Below are 23468 nucleotides of genomic sequence, written 5' to 3'. Positions count from 1 at the left end.
TTCACTGCTTATACCTTAGTCTTTTATTGTCTTTGAGTTAAATAATGCAAATCAAAATTATTTAAAAAGTAAAGTGGAGCAACATATTTTGGTTTTATATTTCCAGACTGGTTTACTCTTACGGTTGAATTTGTATTTGTACGGTTGAATTTGTAATGCTATTACAATAGTTTAAGATACGTCTTCTACTTCTGGGGTTATATCTGGAAGTCATTATCTTCTTGCCTGGCAACACATTCATCACTATCGTAGAGTGGGTGATGGCACACACTTAGACATTCTTGTGTAACCTGAAAAAATGGTTAGGTCTAGTATGGTAAACACAATTCTTTTCATGAACAGAATATATACTACAATTATTATTGTTATAAATAAAAGGCTTTCGATCGATAAATACAATACATAGACAATGGGAGTAGTTTATTACGGTTCCCGACAATTAATCAATATAACAATGTTTTTCGAACAAAAGAATGCTTGTCTGATTCTATTGAATAATTAACAAGGGCTATGACTACCTACTAACATTCACGAGCTCGTTGTTAACATACGAAACCGTGCGTGATTCTACTAAAAAGTCGCGTATTTTCCCTCGATGCATGAATCTTATTGGAAGGGTCTCTAAAGCATACGCCCAATCAGTAGTGGCGTAACATATGACAACTGGTTGGTTATAAACAAAAGTAGCGTTGTCTTGGCGATCGTTTCACGGTAGCCATATTTCATAGCTGTGTTTTGTTAATGTAGTATAGTGAAAAAGAGGGGAACAAATTAATAGATTGCATTGATCATGTAATTAGTTGGACTTTAGCCTTATGAAATGTCAGCTCAATCTTCTAAATGTACATTTTTCCGTTACGAGCAATTTTACTGGACAATGCATTGACGAAAATAACTCTAGCATTGCCAAAGAGGGCGCACTTAAATATACTTTGCCTATCCTCGGGGGCGGAGCTACGCCACAGACGTTCCACGTTGCTACTGTACCACGTATTCTATGGGCTTTGTGCGCGCTGCTGTGGAACGCCGGTGGAGCCGGTGAAAATTCGAGAAAACAACACAAACTCATTGAAATTGAATATATATAATTGTTATGCAATAGTATATCAGTTAAAATCTACCAGGTCAAAAATGATACATTATTAATTAAGTAATCTTAAAGTGCATAGATTGCTGTACATAACATAACGGCATGAATATCCGGCCAATCCCCTAGAAATTAGAGGGAGGGCATGCGTGTTCACTCTCCGCATGAACTTGAAGCATCTTGGACGTAACAAACGAATCAGAACTGCTAAATGGCACCATTAATCGCAATAAAATGTACAGGTCGACTTCAAAACAAAGTGAAGGAAAATCAATAGCTTTCTATACGCAAAGCATTATGGGAAAAGAAAGCAATGATCCAAACCACATTTAACAAGACACCTGGAGGGCGCTATTACATTTAATTTCTAAACACAAATACATTTAAATCTTTAAATAATAAACGAGTTTTATTATATTCGTGAAACGTTCAAAATAGAATTTATTTAATGAACGATGATATGTGCGCATGAACTAATCAAGTGCCAGATAACAACAATGAATACAACATTATTTGACTGGGTCTTTACAAGTTGTAATACTAGTAGTTGAACCATTCTGAAACCCTGTCCCGTTGTTTTCAATTACTGTCGTGTAAATGGGTATGTTACTTTATTGCGTCTACTATGGTCACTGACTAGAGTGTCCAGGAAAGTGTCTGGGGATGATGCAAAGTCCCTCAGTAATTGCCTACGGGGTGCGGGAGTTAGGTGTATGTAACTAACTTCCGCCTGCTTTAAACCCATTTGATACGCTATTTTGAAATAATACCGCCTTAGGCGAGTGGAAATTGACACCGGACAGAATTACGTTGATTTGCGCCAGGCAAGTGAACAAAAAACAAATAAAAATGGAATTAATAAATAACTGTCACAATTGTTTTGTATGTAACATTTATTTGTATAAATTTTGTAAAACGAACGACAAAAAAGAATGCATTATCATATTTGAATTGTATTTTTTTCACACTGAAGATGTTTAACACACTGTATAATTAATGTGTATGTAAAACATAGGGGTAAAACAGTGGTTACATTCGTAAGTGAAAACGTTATATTACTTTTTCAGATTATATAGGACGGAACCAATATGATGTATGATGATAATAAATAACCCTAATGACGATGTGTAAAGAAAAACAATAGTGAATCTCACCAACACACTATACTAAGCATACAGCAATATTTAACAAAAGAAAACACACAAAAATGGTCAGTGGGTGAGAACATATCACAGACCTGTAACACTGTAGGTGAGCAAGTCAATGTTATGCTCCCATCACATAATTAGTTTTTAAAGCAGGGTGAATGTACTATGAAAACAAAGCATAAATTGAAAGAAAAACTAAGATTTTAATTCAAAAGGTAATATCTCAAAAGAGCAAATTAAAACTTTTTTTTTTAATATTTGGCTAGCTGAACATATGTACAATAAACCACAATTAGAATGTGCAATTTCCCTATCATATGTATAACTCATTATACCAGTATATTGATGGTCCAACACCAAATTTGCATATGCAATTAATGGTATATTGGCTGATAATGCACAGCTAAACAAAGTGGCTCTGGAACATGAATTGATTACATTTTAATGCGGAAATACATAAAACCGGTATTATTTGATTTTTAGGTAAACATAGTGATTGAATTTTGGAAAAAAATACCGAATTAAAAACATCTGAAAACATATATACCATAATATTGCTTTTTGTTAATGGCGGGATCCAAGTTGTGAGTGTCGGTCGTTGGGTAATCGTCGTTCGCCACACAAACCTAAACCACCCTCACTCAACACCGCAAGGAACGGTGCCTAAACGAGCGCCAGAACGTTGTGTTCTCGGTGTTGTGACTTTGAAATGGATTGCGAACCTCCAACAAAGAAAACATGATCTTTGAGTTTAACTGGTGACCAACTAGATGAGATTGAGAGATTGAAGGGCAAAAAATTCAACTACAAGTAACAGGCAAAAATATATGCCACTAATAACAACCGGTGTCCCTTAGCGGCGTTCGAATTCTAGCCGGAGTTGAGGCATATCAAGTACGTGTCACACTAACGATGCGACGATCTTACACCAACAAACTTATTACCTCAGAACAACGACAAAACTTGTCAGACATACTGTCACAAAAAGGTCAGATGACGTAGGGACTGAGGTCGCCGTGCCTGTCACCGTACATGATACACAACCGCGTCCCGCCTTGTCTCAAACTTCTGAAACTCAAACGGTCGAACCAAGTACCACTGAACGTCAAATATCCACAGTTACAAGTATGATGAGTCACAAAACCGGTTTATTTCACAACTGTACTTTCAATGAGCCTATACCAGTTCAAATTGTACAAAAACCGGAATGAAAACGTGGAAAATCCGTTGTTTTAATGATTCAAATTGTACACGACCCTGTATTCCAAATGCTGTTGACGCAGTCAGTAACATGTCAGGAAGGTCATCTTTTGTTATGCTAAATTTTGTGTTTACGCTGCTCTATTCACTGTGGATACGTTTCGTTTTCACGCGTATAAAAATTTGTTTGTATTTAATTTGAATTGTATTGCGTGTGTATTTTTTGTATTCATTTAGTGAACAACTACATACTATTCTTATAAAAATTCATGTCCAAGAGCCATAATCATGATCTTATAGTAGATGCAAGTAAAGTTTTTATTACTAGTTTTATCGGATTGTCAGTAAACTGGTATAATATAATATAATAGCAATAACCCCATACCACCGAAATTTGGTATACCACTTGATATTGAATATCTCGTGGTATACCCACCTTCGACGGAGGGGGGGGGGGGGTATTGATTAAATAGCAACATCACAAACACTGAATATTTAGTTATCATATTTAAACCACACATTTGCATATCTGACAAAACATCAAGTTGAGGCACCATAAGCAGCTTCTTTATCAGCGTATGGTGGAGGGGGTTCTTCTACGTAAAACTCTCCCATTGGTAGGTCCACACCAAATGCAGACATGCTGATCGGTGTATAGGGGCGAGTATCGTCTTCGAGTAGCTTTGCATCTACATTTGAACCGCGCTTGCAATAACCCTTTGATCTAAATGGGAAAAAAAGTACTTCTGAATTATTATAACACATTACATAAATGTACATTATTGACCTACCTATATTTTGGCGCAGGCTAATTTTGTAATATTTTAAAATCATGTATGTGATGTAATACCACGCACCTAAGAACGAACCATACTATAATCACAATTGAAGTGATAGAGAGTATAACAGCCACTATCGCAATCACCATTACTGTACGATTAGATGGGTCTGACGGTTCGTATATTGTGGATGATTCCTGGGTTACTGTAGGTGTCTCATCGGTGGACAGAGCTGCAATAAAAAAATGTTTTGTAATACGTTAATGTTCGGAAAACATTCCACTACCTATAGGTATACTTCACAGGTAGTGTTATAAATTATATATTCCCATATAGTAATGATTTGTGCATGGTTAATGTCTAGTATAATTTTCCATATCTGTAAGTGTTATATACAAGTCCTTGTTTTCTGTGACGTAGGAGATTCGGCTTTCGCATACCCATCTCGTCAATGAGGGGCTACATTCGTTACACGCTGTGCCCAGCTGGCTTTTTGAGATAATTAGAATATCGTAATGAAGTGCGCGTCCGCCTATAGTGACGAGAGGCTTTGCCATGGTCGTGAGTTGCATGGGATGTTGCATGTTTATATGTACGCAATTTGTAGAACGTGTAATATCATTTGAACATTAACTCATTAAAAATATAAAAAAGTCAGACAATGAGGGAAGTGAAATGTTTAGTGGTTGTTATCAGTAACAGTTTGTAGAGTAATACGACAGTAACATTACTAATACAATTAGAATTAGCATGCTTTCAAGTAACGTGTATTGTACTGGCAGTTTAATAGTATCAAACAAGACGGTTCACGACGACCATCAGTTTTCACCAACATGAGCCTATTTTTTTATTGAATAATTCCTACAGTTATCATTAATGAGAGTGAATTGTACACCACGATTAATACTAATCATGGGTAACATGGCTGTCCATATTTACCTAGGTCGTCTGTAAGCTCCAAAATACATATGGCAATATCAATCTGTAATCTCAGAATGGACGTAACAATTGTAAAAGCAACCTTATTGTCTTACCATAACAATCACTAATATTTATAGCACCACGTCCATCAGTTGTGCTACTTTCCGGACAGGTTTTACATTCAATCTGTGACTCTTCATCGGCATAGTGACCCACTGGACATGACAAACAAACTGGTAATGTCCAACCTTCTGGCTGTGTCAGGTAGGTACCGATTCCACAAGACACTACAAAAAGAAATTAAATTGTCAAGTGTGAATTAAATAACTTGAAAAGACAACGGTGCAATTTCACGTCCAAGGTTTTAAGTATTCAGCTAATGGTATCACGTGATGCATTGGGATTTTCCTCTATTAAATTTGTTGACGTTTTCAAGATTTATGTAAAACTAAAATTGTGATGCTGGTGCGTGATAAATAATATACAGAGTGACATCATTTCGATTTTTAGAGATGAATTCTGATTTCACAGTCAACAAAAACAGATATTGATACTTATTAGTGCCTTCAATTCTTACCACAAATATTGTTTCCCAGTGGCCTTGCACCAGGCTGACATACATCCTGAATTTCGCCCTGTGATGCGTTCACATCTGGTGCAAATTGTTGACCTCCTATATTAAGTGCACATAGGCCGGCATCATTAAGCATGTTGAGGGCAGTGAACAATTCACTATCCGTCTTCCACATGCTATCCAGGGCATAATCGTAAGAACTTGAATCAGCCCTTTTACGTCTTGATGGGTTAGTGTTTGCATGTACTGTAAATGAAAATAGAAAAAAATAAATACAATAATCGTATGCTGAATAACTCAGCAACATATTACATCGGAATATTTAAACATATACTGCAACAAAAAGACGACATAGTGCTACAGTACATGCCTCCCTGTGTGTCGATTCCCTGTAAAACTGTGAGCACAATGGAGCCACCTTCTTCCGTCACATCTTGTTCACTGTTCTCAACTGTGTTGCATGTGTTTACCTGAAATATTTAAATAATATAAATATTCATTTTCTACTATATACTGCGAGATAACAGTTAATGATTGCATTTTGCTCTAATTCAAGTAGATTGTTGAACCTATGTCGTACACCGTTCATTGGAGATAATCTAACTTGCTAGTTGGCCACAATGATAGTATTGGTATAGCCATGAGAAGATGATGCAACCAACCCGCCAAAATTAGAAAAGGTAAAGAAAACAATCAATGAGCAAAATAATAAATAGAAAAAGAAAACCATAGAAACAATAAGAAGAATAAATAAAACAAATAGAAAAATGCCGCTGCTGTTGCCTAGTAACTGAATATCGGACTTTTCGCAGGGGCTCATTTTATTTAAAAATGGTGTTTAAAAAACGCTCAAATGTGGATCCAAAGGAACATGTTTTACGCTGCGGCCATTCATCACCAGTTCAGCACTTTGAGAAACGTGTTTGTATGATGGCTATCACTTTCGTAGCAAGAAAGAATATAGCGACAACATTGCAAAATACAAAACTGTTATGCTAGCAATATTGTTATACTGCTTCTGAAGACCGTAACCCAGAAATTAGGGGTCAGAAATATTGTTGTACCGTTGGCTAAATGTCTAGTACCTACACACGTTGGTGACGTCACAAAATACATGACCTTCAATCGGGGTCGTTTGCTCGGCATATATAAATTGGTATATGCAAATTATATTAACGATACATTACAAATAAGGTCCAACAAATCACGCGATAATATAAAAATGATAACGGCAATAAATACTAGCATATTAAACAAAACGACCATATAGTCGTGGAGTAACGCATGCGCAAGAGGTCACGCACTTGAAACATGGCCGTATGGTTGAAACTAGGTCATGAGGTGACACACGAGTAAGACATTTCAACACAACACAACATAAGAAAACGTGGGAGTGGTCATATATAACGGAGTGGCACATACGGGACATATGAAAAACAGTGATCACCCTAGATAAACATTCACGTGAACCAAGAAAAAAACAGGAGACCTAAATCAAGATGTGTTTTGCTAGATATTGTATTTATAGGTGTCACAATGGCGTGCATTATGTTATGAAAACAATTCTGAAAACAGTGGAATATATTCTGTGGTGTAGTTGTACTGTCTGTGCAATTGTTGTATGAGGGTTCGAATTCAGAAGTTAATTTGTATTCTGGTCAGATATTCTAATTGGTCGTAATGTTTTTCAGGCAACCTCATGTCTTTACCATAATATTTACTAATATTCATAGCGTCACGCCAATTGGTTTTGGTGCCTTCCAGTCAGTGGTTGCATTCTACGTGTGGGTCTTCATCGACATAAAACCTTACCGGACATGACAAACTGCAAATGACCAACCAAATGACAAATGTGAGTCTAATAACACACATAAAATGACTGACAACAATGGACCAAATAATCCAACACAACAAAATAACACAACCGACATGTCCACGACAATACATAGTAAAATTAGTAAGAACATGGCACACATGTGACACCTAACATATTTATTGTGGTTCACAATAAAATGATTTGTATACATTGGCCAAGTGAAATTCATGCCATCTGAGATTATCTGTGTAACAATGTAGTCGTATTTAACCACAAGCTCATTATATCCTATAAAAAAACAGTTTATGTGTGTGTGATGGCCGCACCTCTTGCTAAATGGAATAATTGGATAATTGGGACGAATGTACGTATTACAGTTAGTTGTTACCTGACTACAAATTATAGTTTGTGAATATCAGTACAGTGAAAATTACACAAAGAAGACAAAAAAAAAACATTTTTGGTGGTTGAGAATAAACCATTTAAAAGTATTTGACTTCACTGTATTGTATGTGTTATACGTCGTTACATACCTGTATGTTTTCAACGCTGCATTCGCCATTTCTCATACAAGTGATATTGTCTTCGATACGTTCGACTCTTTCTTCAACAAAGGCTATGATCTCGGTGTTTTCATCCGGTGACGTACATGCCATGCTCGGATAAACAATTTCAAAGGAAGCCTTTATTGCTTTTGGTCTCTTTATTTCTAGAAACATAAATAAACACACGTCAGCATTTTCAATATTATTAGTAATCAATAGTAATTAGAAATCAAACAGTTTAACATAGTTTATTTTTATAATACCTAAACAGTCTGGTAATTTGGCTGTGGGATTGTCTATATTTTCATGATTCCATTTCCAGCTAGAATTTGCTCCACAGCGATATATGTCCTGCTTGATTTCTCCAAATGCATAACCATCTTGACACCATATCCGACACTCAGTTTCATCATCAGTCTCATTGCAGTCCAAGAAACCATTGTGTGGTGCACGCAGTGAAGAGCAGACTAGATAAGTACAAAAGAAACATTGTCGTCACACTGATTATACCACGTTTGGTCAATTGAACTCTACACATACGACGGATACGATCGCCACATGACGTGTATTGTGTATAAAGTCCGGGAACTTGCGCCAGCACTACGGGACGCCAATGATGCAATTACGTTTTACAAATGCCGGTAGTGTATTTGTAAGAACTATACCACGTGTTGTACTGTATTTAACACATTTAGGGGTAATTCCAATGCTTTGATCAGCTTCACTGGAAACATGAGCACGGGTGCGTTGTTTACCATTCATAGAATTATTCAATGTGAAAAACAACTATAAACCATTACCGACAAGTCTATAAAAGCCCAAACTTCTGTTCAAACCTAATACAACACTGAGTTTAACATGTACAACATAATACTGCATATGCAATGTGAACATGAAGAAAAAGATCATCAAGCCTAATATATACTATTATTATACATCTGTCATCGTAACGCCATAAGTTACAGCGTGCCGCAATTTTGCGGTATTTTACGGGGTATTTCATCCTACTATATCGGGAAATGTGAATTCCAAATATGGAATGATTACGAGCGTAAGCGTCCTCTAATGATAAAAACAAACAAGGCTGCCACCAGAATTTGACCGGACTCCATACAAAGAAGTTCGCTGATTCTTTTCTAAACATTTTGAATTTCGACATTCCCATGTTGTATCCTTGGAAGGAAAAGATGTATAATAATAACTTAGGTTATTACGAGAACACCTCAAAGTATGCACTCGGACAGTACGCCGCGCATCGACCTCCGCTCCGCGTCGGTTGATACTCTAGCTGTTAGTACTGTCTTCGTGCATACTTTGGGGTATTCTCGTAATAACCTCATAATATTGTGACATTTTTAATGTTGGGCATCCTGGTTCATCATAATTTCACGTTAAGTTCAATTTCAAGTGCTTGCTTACCTAGACACTCTATTGTATTGCATTGCATATTTCTGTTACATTTGCTGGACCTTGACATTCAGTGCCTCCATTTAATGGCGGTGGACTATCACAGCTTCTTGTGCGGTAACGCGTACCATCACCGCATGTAACTGAACACTCGGTCCAACTGTTCCATATCGCCCATCCACCATTCACTAAAAAATGTACACTCTTATCATATATCTTATTATATATATCTTATCGTATTGCTCAGATTCGTTATGGTATTGTCCGATGCATTAACCATACAATAATTGTTCTTATATAACCATGGCAAGCATTGTTTCATTACATGACGTTTAACACGAAATATAACCGTGCCAATTTGGAGCGGTAAACGTCACAACATTCCGCGTCAACATAAATTATTTGCAATGGTGACTTGCAATCAAAACACCACGCTAAATCCAGTGTCACAATGTTATTTCCGAAATGAAATAAATAGAATATAGTGAAATTTGGGGTTATAAATCATCAAAATATAACACACATGTGAAATATGAAAATAAATATGTGGTAAATATACCGAATAGTTATTTTGCACCATTTACTAATTCCCGCGAATTTTGGCAACTGCGAGCGCCAGTGGCATAAAAAGCGTTCATCTTTAACTGAGGGAACGAAAACAAAAAAAAGCTACAGAATCATTAATATAAATATTCTATTTCCTGTAACTCTGATATAATTAGGCAACATACTTTCATATATATTCCAAATGTTCATGTATTTTCCCCTGATTAACTTCTTGCTTTATTCTTACGCATAGAAAAAACTGTTCAAATTTACGTCATTTCATCATGGCAGCCAGTGATGGCGTGTTGCCATAACTGTTTGCTCTGGCTGGCTGAAACTTTTGGTAATGAAAACTGGTTTGCGTCTAATCAACACCAGAGTGATTATAAACAACAACGACATGTTCTATACAAGCAAACCGATGCTGATGAGAAAAGCGATGCTGATGACTTCATCGAACAACCGAAAAAATACCGCCCATTCCACCAACACGGCAGTGAACCAGTTTCAAGAATGGATGATCACACTGGAACATAAACATATATTTATACACGAGGGAATAATCACGAGAGCGATACCAGATTTCTTATATCCTTAACAATACGAAAGTTTTTGGTTTTAGATACGGCCAAGGAAATTGGAATTTACGTTGGGGTGATATAATGCTGAGGTAGACTTCTGATTGACTTGAATATCTTGAATATAATGAGCGACACAAAAACGAGACCCGGACACGGTGGCACATCACCTCGTCACTTTATCCGGAAAAAAATATTCTCTACACCAGAGAACCATGATACATTTCCGGCGTTTCTGTGCAAAGAGTTTGCTAGCCACCGACCAACCGAAATGAACACAACGGACAGTCTCTCTACTTGAAGATTAACTACACATCATAGTCAATTGTATGATAAAAAAAAGCAAGTTGTCAAGTTTAGTGAAGAATATGATCGAAAAGAAGGGATAAATAGGGTAAAAACAACCTCAGGGTACGCAAAAGCAGAATCAATAAACTGTGAACGTATCCAGCACTCGTGTGATGCAGTTCACATGACACTCGCGTCGATACGATCACGCCGAGCGTCGATATTGGGCGATAACCTCATAATATCACGCTCGCGTTGACAATATTTTAGTTAAATGCGTGTATTTAAGTGCGTTTGGTTTACAAACAAACAAACGCGTTATACATGCATTTCAATAACGGGATGGAAAATATACCAACGTACCAACTTCAGCTCATTTTACCAAAAGCGCCAGTTACTGCCCAACTATATATACAGACATACATTTGCTTACCTATTCCTACATCGCACATTTCGCCTTTGAAATCACTGCTACAACGACATATGTAACTTGTTCCAACTACTTCACATGTGCCACCGTTCTGACAGGCATTCCCATCACAGAAGTCTACCATGGTATCGCACGTAACTCCAGCATATTCAATCGGACAGGTGCATTTGAATGCATGTAACATGTCATTGCATTCACCTCCATGTGTGCATGGGTTACTGGCACACTCATCCACATCTAAGAGCAATTATATATAATTATTCAGTGAATATAAGTCATCATGTTTGGTGAATGCAGGAGAAAACTTTTAATCGAAAACATCATTTAACGAAATTCTCAGTTACGTACCGTCGCAGAAAGACGGGGCTCTGGCTTCTATTATAATTCCGTCAACATGGTTTAGGATTTCTGCCCAGGAAATCAAATTACCGTGGTGTTCATGGCGGCAATTTACTGCAATGTCATCTATTTTATGATTATCCAAAACTGTATTCCACAGATGTAAGGCTGATATACTGCCATGAAATCCTGTTCAATATACATTATGCGTTAGTAAATTACGCATATAGGTATATTTTTCACTTTACTAATGACGTTGGAAGTTGATCGATTATTACGCCATAAAGTAGCCACACTCAGACTTATCAACAACGTGTAAACGACAATAAAGTCGATTTTATAACACGAGAGAAACGTATCGTGATAAATGGAATGTCGTCATGAAAGGGAAACTGGTTTGTTTACGTGTAAACAAATTCTGACTCGTACCTGGTACAATTGATCGTATTACCAATACGCCTTCTCTAGGTAAATTATCTCCAGTCTGATAGTCATCAACGTGGTCCTCAAAATGCCCATCTTTGAATATAGCTAGATTACCACCTTCACTTTGCCATGTGACAGCAATATTGTGCCATTTACCATCATCCAATTCCATGTATGTATAATGCCTGACCCTGATATCAGAATTCATTTACGTTTAACACCTCGGGAATGAATTCGATTACTTAAATACAAATGTCGTACATAATAAAGATGTTATAATTCCATACATGCAAACTCACCCATTTATAGCAATCTGGACGCCACTTTCAGTTAGATTGACAGAAAACACTATATAACCGTTATGCGTGTACTCTATTGCAAGGGTATATGTACCCGGGTATGATTCGATTACGGCCCATATTGACAAGGTCCACGACCGAATGTCCTTTCCGTCAGCTAGGTCAACCGTGCAATAGCCAGATTCAACAGATTCTGTGAATACCAAGTCGAAGTCTGTAGGCAAAGCTGAAGGAAAATGGCAATTTTAGCTTTATTCATGTGTTTATTAGAAACCAAACTTTGTATCTTGGCCCAATCTCAATTGCTTTTGGAGATTGAATCATATCACACATTACACATTCTGAATAAAAATGTACCACAACTCACCTTCTCCACAGTATGTCCCTGTGTATCCAGGCGTACACACACATATGAATTCGTTGACACCATCAATACACAGAGCTCCGTTTTCACATGATTCACTGCTACAGTCATCGATGTTATTGCTGCAATGTTTGCCGCTGTAGAAAGAGTACCTGATTAAAAACGGATATGTAATTAAATTAGCAGTTGTTATATGCGTAAATAATTGAGAATTTTACCTGAATCCCGTTGGACATAAACAGTTGAAGTCATCTATTTCGTCAACACACTCAGCACCATTATCACATGGGTATGGAATACAGTTATCTTCGTCTATTTCACAGTGTACACCGATGTAACCTAGTAAACAATAGTACGGTTTTCAGAAAACACACTATATGTATAGCATCAATGCATGATGGTATTTCCAAATAAGACTGATTTACCATGTAAGAAAATATTATTATTATTATTATTATTATTATTATTAGTGTTACCTTGCATACATGTACATTGGTAACCATTAACAATGTCCACACAAGTACCATCATTTAGACAAGGAGAAGAGTAACATTCATTTATATTAGATGCACACATGTTACCGGTATAGCCAGGAGGACAGGAGCATATATAGTGGTTCAACTGAAATAACGATAATAACATATTGCCGATAGTTAATACAGATACATGTAATTCATTTGCACTATTTCAATTTTCACTGGTTAATATATATATATAGCTACGTACCTTATCAATACAGGTTGCACCATGAGCACAATTGTGATCAACACAGTCGTCTATGTCAACTTCACAATATACACCTCCATAACCGTCAATGCAGTTACACGAATATCCATTGGTAGCAGCTACACACACACCGCCATTGGAACACGGATTTGGTGAGCACAAGTTACTGTTAATTTGACAGAATTTACCCAAATATCCCTCAGTACAGATACATATGAATTCATCAATTCCGTCAATACATGTACCACCGTTAAGACAATCGACGTAATCACACTCATCAATATCGATCTCACAATGCAATCCAGTGAAACCAGGACGACAGTAGCACTGGTATCCGTTAATGGCGTCGCTACAACGAGCTTCATTAAGACACGGGGAGGACATGCATTCATCAATGGTGACGTCACAGTTCTTACCACTCCAACCAGGGTTACAAATACATGTGTAGTCACCGACACCATCTATGCAGCTTTCAGCATTTGCACAAGGGTAGTGAGAACATTCATCAATAATACTTTCACAGTTAGCTCCGCTATAATCTGGCATACACTCACATCCATAACCTCCTAGACCACTAATACAATTTCCACCATTTTGACAAGGTTCACTATTACAATAATCAATTACTTCTGCACACCCCAAACCAGTGTATCCAACATCACATATGCATATGAAGGAGCCGATGCCATCGATACAAGTACCGCCATTCCTACACGAACTATTAAAATAAAACAAAATAATATTTTTGTCTCTCCATAATGTTGTGGGGGTAAACGGGAAATGTTAAATAAAAAAAATTGGGATATACTGGTCACGGACCAATAATGTGGCAATCTTAACAAAATTCATGAATTATAAAATATAGAGGCATTATCCAAAAATCCAAGTACAGAATGGTTTTATAAGTTGTTCCCTGGTATGACGATGCAATTGTCAACTACATGCTTAGCTGCACTGCTATGTGTTTAATATACTTACTCAGTATTACAGTCGTTCACATTTATTTCACAATGATTTCCAGTATACCCATCTACACACTGGCATTCAAATCCATTTATCGTATCAATGCATGTAGACTCGTGGAGACAAGGTATTGACTCACATTCATTAATATCAACAGAACAATCAAAACCTGCAAAAGGAGAATTTATACATACGTCACAAGCAACTAAATAATGAACGCGGCTAAATCTCAAACGAAAGCTCGAACGATGTATATGTAAATAACAAACCAGTATATCCTGGAGTGCATGAACAAATGAAGCCGCTATTGTCACCAAATATACAACTGCCTGTCTCTCCACAAGGGTTTGTACTGCAAACATTTTCACTTTCTTCACAGTTTGTTCCCTTTAATCCTCCAGGACAGTGGCATGTGTACGAATTGATGTGATCAATACAGGTTGAATCACCAGCGCACGGATTTGATTGACATTCATCAATCTCCTCTGTACAAGTAATTCCTAGTAAGAAAGTATATTGAGTAAGTGAAGAACAAATTAGTGGATTGTTTAAGTGATATAAAAATATATTATAGCGTAGAATCAATATTATTGTTACCTTGATATCCAGGAGGACAAATGCACCCGAAGAAATTGACACCATCTTCACATGTACCTCCATTTGCACATGGAGATGAGTAACACTCGTCGATATTGTATTGGCAGAATTTTCCCATATACCCGGAAATGCAGGCACATGCCATCTGTCTCCTCACTCTTTTATATGTGCCGCCATTCTCACATGGGCCATCCAGATCCATATCGTTCTGGCAAAACTCGCCGACCTTGTCAGGTGGACAAAAACATGCAGTTGTCTGACCTAAAACTACACATGTTCCATTATTCAAACACGGATTGTTCACACACAAGTCTAATGTACTCTCGCATTCTTCACCTGTAAATCCTTGTTGGCACTGACACGTGTAAGTATTAATACCGTCCACGCATACACCCTTATTTTTACATGGATTGGTCCGACAGTCATCAATATTTACTCCACAGATGGTTCCGGTAAATCCTGCCACACACACACATGAATATGTATCTACACCGTTAACGCAGGTGGCGCCATTCTGACAAGGTTCCTGGGCACAAAAATCAGTTTCATGTTCACAAAAATCTCCATAATAGGCAGATGGACAATGACAGTGAAACCCATTAACGAAGTCAGTACATAACGAATCGTGCGCACATGGGGAGGAACTACACTCGTCGATATTCTCTTCACAGTTGTACCCTACAAAATAAAATTATAGTAATGAGGTATTAACTATTATATTATTGATACAGCATGAATGTTTGAACTCATTTAATTCAGCTGAAACAACTCTGGTCTACATCCAGTGAAACTGACAGTAATGGCTACTGCCAACAACAGATTGGGTCATAGGTCATAACAGAAATAGTACTCTCTGTCAAGAGAGGGCGCACTACTACAGTTACTATACGTATGTGATATCATAACATTTACATTCATTGTAAAGTACGAGCTTGTCAAGGTTAGATCAGTAATTCACAATATTGTTAACACATACCAGTGAATCCTAGGCTGCACTCACAAAAGTAACCATTAACACCATCCACGCATGTACCATTATTCAGACATGGTGCAGAGAAACAGTCATCTATGTTCACTTCGCACCTGGAACCAGTGTAGCCATCAGCACATATACATATGTAGCTGTCAATCATGTCATGACAAGCGACAGATCCATTTAGACATGGATTACTGTCACATTCATTGATATCTAAAAGAAATAATCAACCAGGTTTTAAATTCACTGCTACATCACGTTATACTCGATCGATAGAAATATTATAAGATTAACATTAATATTGCTTTTTATACGAACACATTTAGGTAATATAACATGATATATATATATATATATATATATATATATATATATATATATATATATATATATATATATATATAAACCGGCAAGTGTTTTATAGATAAATTTCTAATTCTATTAAATTCTTTTTCAGGTTCCATGTAGTTGCAACTCACCAACACATTCAGTATTGAGAACAGTTCCAGTTCCAATCGTTGTAAGTGAACCAGAGCACAAAATACATTGTTGTTGTTGGTATTTGGGTTGATAATATCTTCTCGGACAGGGACTGCATGGTTCCATCCCATCAGAAGAATAGTATCCAGGCTCACATGGCACTACGTGAATATATTTATATAGTATTACAAACTGTTACATAACTATGTGTCGCCGCATTTGATTGACCTAAAGGATGGTCATCTTGGACGAAAATAAATATATTGAATTACGCGCTATAACGCATATTAAGTACTAACTCGCCTGTGCATAACTCACATTGACAGACTGTCAATACCACATTAATGAATCTTGGCAATAACTACCTTTGCATTGATCGAGGGATGCTGCTCCTCGGTCTATTGTCGTTGTTCCAATAGGACATAGCAAGCACGATGTCTGACCTGTGGCGGGTTGGTAATAACCGATATCACAAGCACTACATGTAATCACGCCTGATTCAGAGTAGAATCCAGCTTGACATTTTGCTGCATAAACAAACATACGATACAACCAGTATTACTACTCTTCTGTATTCAAATTATAGTGTATACTCGAAAACCTCGCATACTGCGGATTAAAGTAGTCTCGATTACTTCCTTAGTTTGTTTAGTAAATGAACGCCACTCTGAAGTTAACATGTTTAAGCATGAATCCCTTATTGTTTACAACTGAAGATATTGTCACATAATACATTGCATTTTGTGATAAACAAGGGCATATACTGACGTATACATGCTGTAATATTTCGACTTCCTTCTTCAATGGTGGACGTTCCATCTGGACATGATATGCATTCTGTCTGTGCTGTAAGTTCTTGATAGGTACCCCGTGCACAACTGACGCAAATCTCCTTGTCTCTATCTTCAAACGACCCCCGAGAACAAGCAGCTGATAAAACAAATAGTAGCACACCAATTAAAGACATCCAAGCGAACTATAAATGTACGTTGAATGTGTCGATTTAATACATTTATTCATGCATAGATGAAAGATGCTCTTAACTTACTACATGTATACAGCCAATTGTCCGGCACATATCCCAAATCGCATCGAACGTTGACCAAGTCACTATAAAGAGAATTCTCATCAATGTCAAACTGTATTCCATCAACTGATGGCAACGGCAAACCATCATCATCAATGGGAGTCTGTAGCGTATCAACGATATCCCACATCTCGGTCTCTGCATCCAACACATCAATGCCGTCAGACATGTCCCTTTCAATTACGAAGACAACCTTCAATTCATTGTCAAATACATTTCTCTTACTTAATTTGTGGTTCGTATCCCTCCTAGCTCTACCTGCACTTTCAACGCGTTCTATAACTGACCGTTTGCGTGTGTTAGCAATTGCCCCACAGGTTATAGTCACCTCACCGATGGAACACGTACCAGAACAGAGAATATTGTTCTGCAGCATCTCGTAAAATACCTCCTCCAAATAACTGGTTGCATTATGGCTTGGACAGTCACTTGCATAATAATACACTTCACTGCCAAGCCAAGTCCGTCTTGCATTCTTTGTTTCTGTATAGGGGTAAGATGAAGCGTGTCACCATAAACTAATTCTAGTCAATTTCCGGATATATTGCTGGCTTCTATTCTAACTAAGCTATTTTAAATGACCTGGTAGATGACTAATGTCAGTGTATGCTGTTTATCATTACGTATATGTAATGATGTAATATTATTGGTACAAATACAGAGGAGATACACTGAAAACAGATTGCTTAGAAGAATATCGAAATTGGTTTGTAGAAAAAAGGAAAGAGTGATTTTTAATTGTCTAAATTTAGGAATGTGTCAACTATAGCGTAAACAATTACTTGTGCTCTGCAAACAGTGTAGCTTACCTGAACAATCAGGTACAGTCTCCCCAGGTATCCATGTACCACCTGGAGCACACAGATACGGGTCCCCAACATCTTGGGCTTCAAGCCTAGGAATCTCAAACTGATTATTACATGCCATATAACAATATTTATCCCCTCTTCCAAGATATCCACATGTAAGGGCACCATTATCAGGTGGTCTTAGTGTGGGGCAAATCATAGCTGAAATTGAAAACAAATAAGGAAACCGATAGTCATGCAGATGAATAAAACGTTAAAATATGTGTTGGCTAAACGTATTTTTTCCGGAAAAAATATAGCTACATACCTTCTATGCGAATAATAAATTCACATATTGCTTGCTTTCCGTTGTTTTTGGTCCCTGTGTATCTGACAGTGTGACTACCAAATGACAGTAACACCTCATTGTCACCATTGTACTGATTCGTAACAAAGACTGAACCTCCAAGTGGGTCTTCAAAAACTGGTTTAGTCCAAGAAACTAAAGTATCACCTGTAGCGTCTGTGATATTTTGGCCGATAGGACAGTACACTAAAACAGGGGGTACCTCGTCTGTAAAAAATAATAACATATAATTTATATGGTGTTTTTGACCCATACAAAAAAGCAATGCTCATTTGATACAACTTTTAAAACAAATCTTATTTGATTAAACATGATATTTATAATTTAAATGTTATCCTACATAACTGCTGTATTTCCAACACATTATAATACACTGTACTTTTGTTTGTTCGAATATACGATATACTGCAAACCAACGAATGTGTTTTGGTTAAAGTGATTGAGTCATTTTGGTGGTTTAAAGTTTTACTCCCAGATCTACATATAATAACATTGCCACGAAATGAAATATTGGCAAACTATTGTAATCCCATCAATGTTTAGTATTATAATTAGCTATTTCATACATCAAATATGACACAATATGAAATTTATAAAGTTTATTTATCACCTTGAATATAGATGTGAAATTTACAGACATCGCAGTTGCCACTAGTATCGCAATATGTAAACTTGACAATGGAGTCTTGCATGACTTGAAGTGGAGACGTCACATTTGGAGGTACGGTAGTCATCGTTGGAATAATGCCAGAATTATCAGTAGCTGAAGGTTGATCGAAGATTACTTGTGTTCCATTTCCATCAAATACCGAGACATAAACAGGACTCGGGCAGTTGATAATAGTGGGAATTGTTTGGTCTGATAAAAAAAGAATATTGTACAAACTATTTATCAGGAATCTCACATGGATTGAGTCTAGTATGAATGTACTTGTTACTTTGTGCAATTAATACACACATACAATTCTGTGAAAACTGTGCATGCGCAGTCATGAGAACCAGCACCTGTAATATACTATTCAAAGTCTCAAAGAACTCCATGTAGAGCACTCATCAAAAATCATATTAAATATATCCCATGGAAACGCAATGGAACAATTTCCTATAGAACAAGTGAGTAATCTACTGGAGCGGTGTAAAAGAGTTTGGAATTGCATTTGTCACATCTATAAATTTGCTGACAAAAATGTTTTAAACAGTAATAATTGCATCTGTATTTTGTGATTGAGAGGTGTCACAAGCGGTATGAGAGTATGAATGCTTCGTGAGTGCAGTAAGCGGAACACCAGACTAATTATAGCATTGGCATGATTACGTCAACAACTTGATTGTCAGTTCCTAGACCTTTGCATAACGACGGACAATACACGGGAACTAGAAACCATGGTTACAAGGAACAACACTAGACAAACACAAGACGAATAGCACAAACTAGGGTTATGCTAAATTAGGCCTGTGGGTCAGCAGTGACGACTTCTGATTGGTTTGCAAGTTACCTGGCGGAGATTTCTAAAAATAAGAGGACTAGGCAAGAAGAAAAATTGCCGCTGGGAGATGGAGACGTATTGGACGTAACTGGAGTTATTTCGAAAACATACGGTGCACGATATTGTCTGAACACTGATTGCTATAAGTGTGTGAGATCAGGCTTCAGTGATCAGATTCCAAATTTCACGCATTTATGATGAAATATGACAATTTATGCTCGTTGTAATACCAGTTGACGCTGTTTGTGTGAATTTGCGCATGCGTGGTTCACTCTCATTTAACTGACTGCCATTTCTGTCTGCGCGAGGACGCTCTACGCATGCGCAGAGTGACGTAACTTGAAGTCTGGTATCACAGCAAACAATAATTGTCATTTTTTGTCATGAATTTGGGGGAATATACAATTAATATATAATTGGTCGACATTTTCCAATAGCCCAGTGTCTTTAAGCACTCATAACTGGGTTGGACAAGGTATTTTTAATTCTATAATTTTGAGCAAGGGTAAGGGTATGTACCGGTACATAGTCGGTACACCCCATAGACGTCAATGTATTGATACGATAGATCGTCAGGGCCCTGTGGTCGGGTTGTGCCAGTTCCATTGAAGGTCGGATAAAATCCCCTTACTTACTTACTTACGGCTTGAACTAGTCAGTATTTCGGCTTACACATGTGTGAATTGACATCTGTCATCATTTGTTCTGATTTTCGGCCGACGTAATTTTAGTTACGGCGTTTCGTCTGTATTTTATAAGTGATAGGGTGATTTGTGTCTTGTAAATTTGGATACTTTGTGGCGACCCATTTGGCGGCTTTTTGAGGAGGGTTACCTTAGTAGCCTATGATGGACGCGTAAACGCATGGCAATTACTGAATGGTAAGATTGTTTTTTGCGATATATCTCATTATCTGCGCGATTATAGATTTTCGTAGATTTATACGTTGTCGCTTTTTAATGTACTCTGTGTTGTGGATGTTTTACCATGTACTTTTACTGTACTGGGTATAGTTTTTCATGTACATAGTGGTAGACGAATTTTCTAGTTGTTGATAGCAGTGTATTTCTTTCACTGAACCGTGCTTTAACTAGCTCTATGAATATGTTGTTAGAATACCAAGCTTAGAGGATATCCTACAAATATTGTGATACCATCTTTATGTTTTTAATTTTAATAATACTATTTGTTCTCATGATTGTGTGCTGAGCTATACTGTATACTGTTTGACTTGTACGATTGACAGTCTGTGGTAGTTTGTATAGCGAGATAACTACTGGTCAGTGCATACATACTATTTAATTAGTTAGTAGGAGTTGATGTTGTAATTTGCCTAGAGGGAGATGACAACACCTTTGTGTGGTTGGTAGTGGAAATTTACTGTTAGTGAGGGTTTATGCTGCATTTTGTATTGTTGAACCAATTACAATTACTCTATACTTGTTATTGTTTTACTTATATGGCATGAAGTAAAGTGGTAAAGTAGCTGGTGTCTGGATATCATTAGAAACCAACAAAGATATATGCACGGACACCCTTGAATTCAAAACGGTTTTAACAAATTTCCCCCTCCTCTTGTCAGTCCCTTTCAGGTGGCTAGCCGACTCTTGGGTGAGATACGTACTGCGAGTTTTCACCATTACTTACTTCAGGTGTCCAAATTGGGAAATTGTCTCGAAGATCCAAAACAGCGCCACAATACCAGATATGTTTGATTAGTTTATTATGATAACTCATAATTATACCACATGATATGTATGTGTTTTATGATATAAATTAAGTGACATAACAATGTTGTACTAACCATCGCATTCAAGGTCTGTGTTGATGACAGTGTGGTTCCAGAGACCATTATCATTGCAGTATGCTGCAGATGTGTCGTTACCAATCAAGGTGTACTGATTTCTACAATAAAACGTGCATGTAGTGCCCCGTTGTGGTTTGGTAGAGCCCGAACAACTAACTGGTGAAACCTCAACACCAGCTGGTAACTCAAGTGGTTCACAAGTTGTGACTGTAAGTAAGTAAAATTATTCATTAATGCGATCTTTTAGAGATTGAATATGAATGAGCAGTGGTACTGTTGAGATTTGAATGAGAATAGATATACTTTGAACATTAATACAATAAAGCATTGTACTATGAGTTTATTACAAGAATACCACAAAGTATGCACGAAGACAGTACAGCGGGAGTATCGGCCGACGGGCAGCGAAGGTCGATGCGACGGTGTACTGTCTGAGTGCATACTTTTCGGTGTCCTCGTAATAACCTTATTGTTATAGATCTTTTCCATCCAAGGATAAACCATGGGAATACCGAAATCCACAATGTTTAGAACACAATCAACGAACTTCTTTGTGTGGAGTCTGGGCAAACCCTGGCGGCAGCCATCTTTGTTTTTATTATTAGAGAACGCTTATGCGCGTAATCATTCCATATTTGGAATTTGCATTTCCTAATATAGTAGGATGAAAATGCGCCATAAGATACCGCAAAATTACGGCACGCTGTAACTTATGGCGTTACAGTGACAGATGTATAAATAGGAATAAATAAAACTTGTTTCATATATAATTAGTAATTGAATAGAATAATATAGGCACCTTCACACACTGGTTGGTCATTTGTATGCCAGATCATTCTGCTGCCGTCATATTCACATGTAAAGTTGTCAGATCCTCTGAGGGTGTGCCCAGTATCACACCTGACGTAGCATGTGCTGCCATAATTACCATCGCATACTCCAACTACAGTTGCATGACTTGGTATGGGTAACAGTGGACACTGTCGAACTGAAATACAACAATAAACATTTATCCTCAATAATAATAAACATAAATGACCTGATTCGAATTGAAAAGTTATATCGACCAGTATTCTCAGTCGGAACGTGTGTGTTTAATGTAAACAATAATATTAGTTAATTGTTCAGGTTACCAGATAAATTGTTCTACAAAGTCAAAGATGGTTTTTAATTTGTTGTGTTCACGCTCTACGACAAGATGTAATAACAATTCCTGAACTAACACGTCCTGTCTTAGCAAGCATTTTGGGGGAACCAATCATAAGGTGATTAAACCTTATTATCACAGAGGACGTGATGTAGAATACCATCAACAACTAGATGAGATGACTATATTTCGAGTACGCCGTATAAACTAACGTAGTAACTTCGGAACACATGTATCGTTTTCAGTGAATTGTAAATATTTGTACATTCATGTATCTATTTAGTGTCTGTTTAATG

At 37.1% G+C, this 23468-nt stretch overlaps 1 protein-coding gene across 1 annotated transcript in view; it reads right to left on the bottom strand.

The window, feature by feature from the left end:
* LOC100367903 (uncharacterized) overlaps positions 1 to 23468 on the bottom strand; it is a 43982-nt gene continuing 20514 nt past the window's right edge. The window contains exons 24-52 of the mRNA XM_085498361.1: positions 22825 to 23013; positions 22023 to 22232; positions 19342 to 19590; positions 18693 to 18938; positions 18386 to 18586; positions 17538 to 18059; positions 17258 to 17419; positions 16855 to 17016; positions 16489 to 16650; positions 16010 to 16222; positions 15034 to 15711; positions 14706 to 14936; positions 14452 to 14605; positions 13474 to 14191; positions 13224 to 13368; positions 12966 to 13086; positions 12751 to 12884; positions 12384 to 12609; positions 12088 to 12275; positions 11668 to 11847; positions 11323 to 11556; positions 9501 to 9665; positions 8334 to 8537; positions 8059 to 8234; positions 6080 to 6179; positions 5713 to 5955; positions 5249 to 5422; positions 4293 to 4446; positions 1 to 4159 (exon numbers count right to left, since the gene is read on the bottom strand). Of these exons, the coding sequence (XP_085354487.1) occupies positions 3976 to 4159; positions 4293 to 4446; positions 5249 to 5422; positions 5713 to 5955; positions 6080 to 6179; positions 8059 to 8234; positions 8334 to 8537; positions 9501 to 9665; positions 11323 to 11556; positions 11668 to 11847; positions 12088 to 12275; positions 12384 to 12609; positions 12751 to 12884; positions 12966 to 13086; positions 13224 to 13368; positions 13474 to 14191; positions 14452 to 14605; positions 14706 to 14936; positions 15034 to 15711; positions 16010 to 16222; positions 16489 to 16650; positions 16855 to 17016; positions 17258 to 17419; positions 17538 to 18059; positions 18386 to 18586; positions 18693 to 18938; positions 19342 to 19590; positions 22023 to 22232; positions 22825 to 23013 (6725 nt within the window). The 3' untranslated portion in view covers positions 1 to 3975. The remainder of the gene's footprint in view (positions 4160 to 4292; positions 4447 to 5248; positions 5423 to 5712; positions 5956 to 6079; positions 6180 to 8058; positions 8235 to 8333; positions 8538 to 9500; positions 9666 to 11322; positions 11557 to 11667; positions 11848 to 12087; positions 12276 to 12383; positions 12610 to 12750; positions 12885 to 12965; positions 13087 to 13223; positions 13369 to 13473; positions 14192 to 14451; positions 14606 to 14705; positions 14937 to 15033; positions 15712 to 16009; positions 16223 to 16488; positions 16651 to 16854; positions 17017 to 17257; positions 17420 to 17537; positions 18060 to 18385; positions 18587 to 18692; positions 18939 to 19341; positions 19591 to 22022; positions 22233 to 22824; positions 23014 to 23468) is intronic.

Source organism: Saccoglossus kowalevskii, chromosome 4, assembly GCF_978046115.1.
Source record: "Saccoglossus kowalevskii chromosome 4, keSacKowa6.1, whole genome shotgun sequence".
Taxonomy (NCBI): Eukaryota; Metazoa; Hemichordata; class Enteropneusta; family Harrimaniidae; genus Saccoglossus; species Saccoglossus kowalevskii.
The sequence above is the reverse complement of the archived record's forward strand: the minus strand, read 5'-3'. Positions and strand labels throughout refer to the sequence as shown.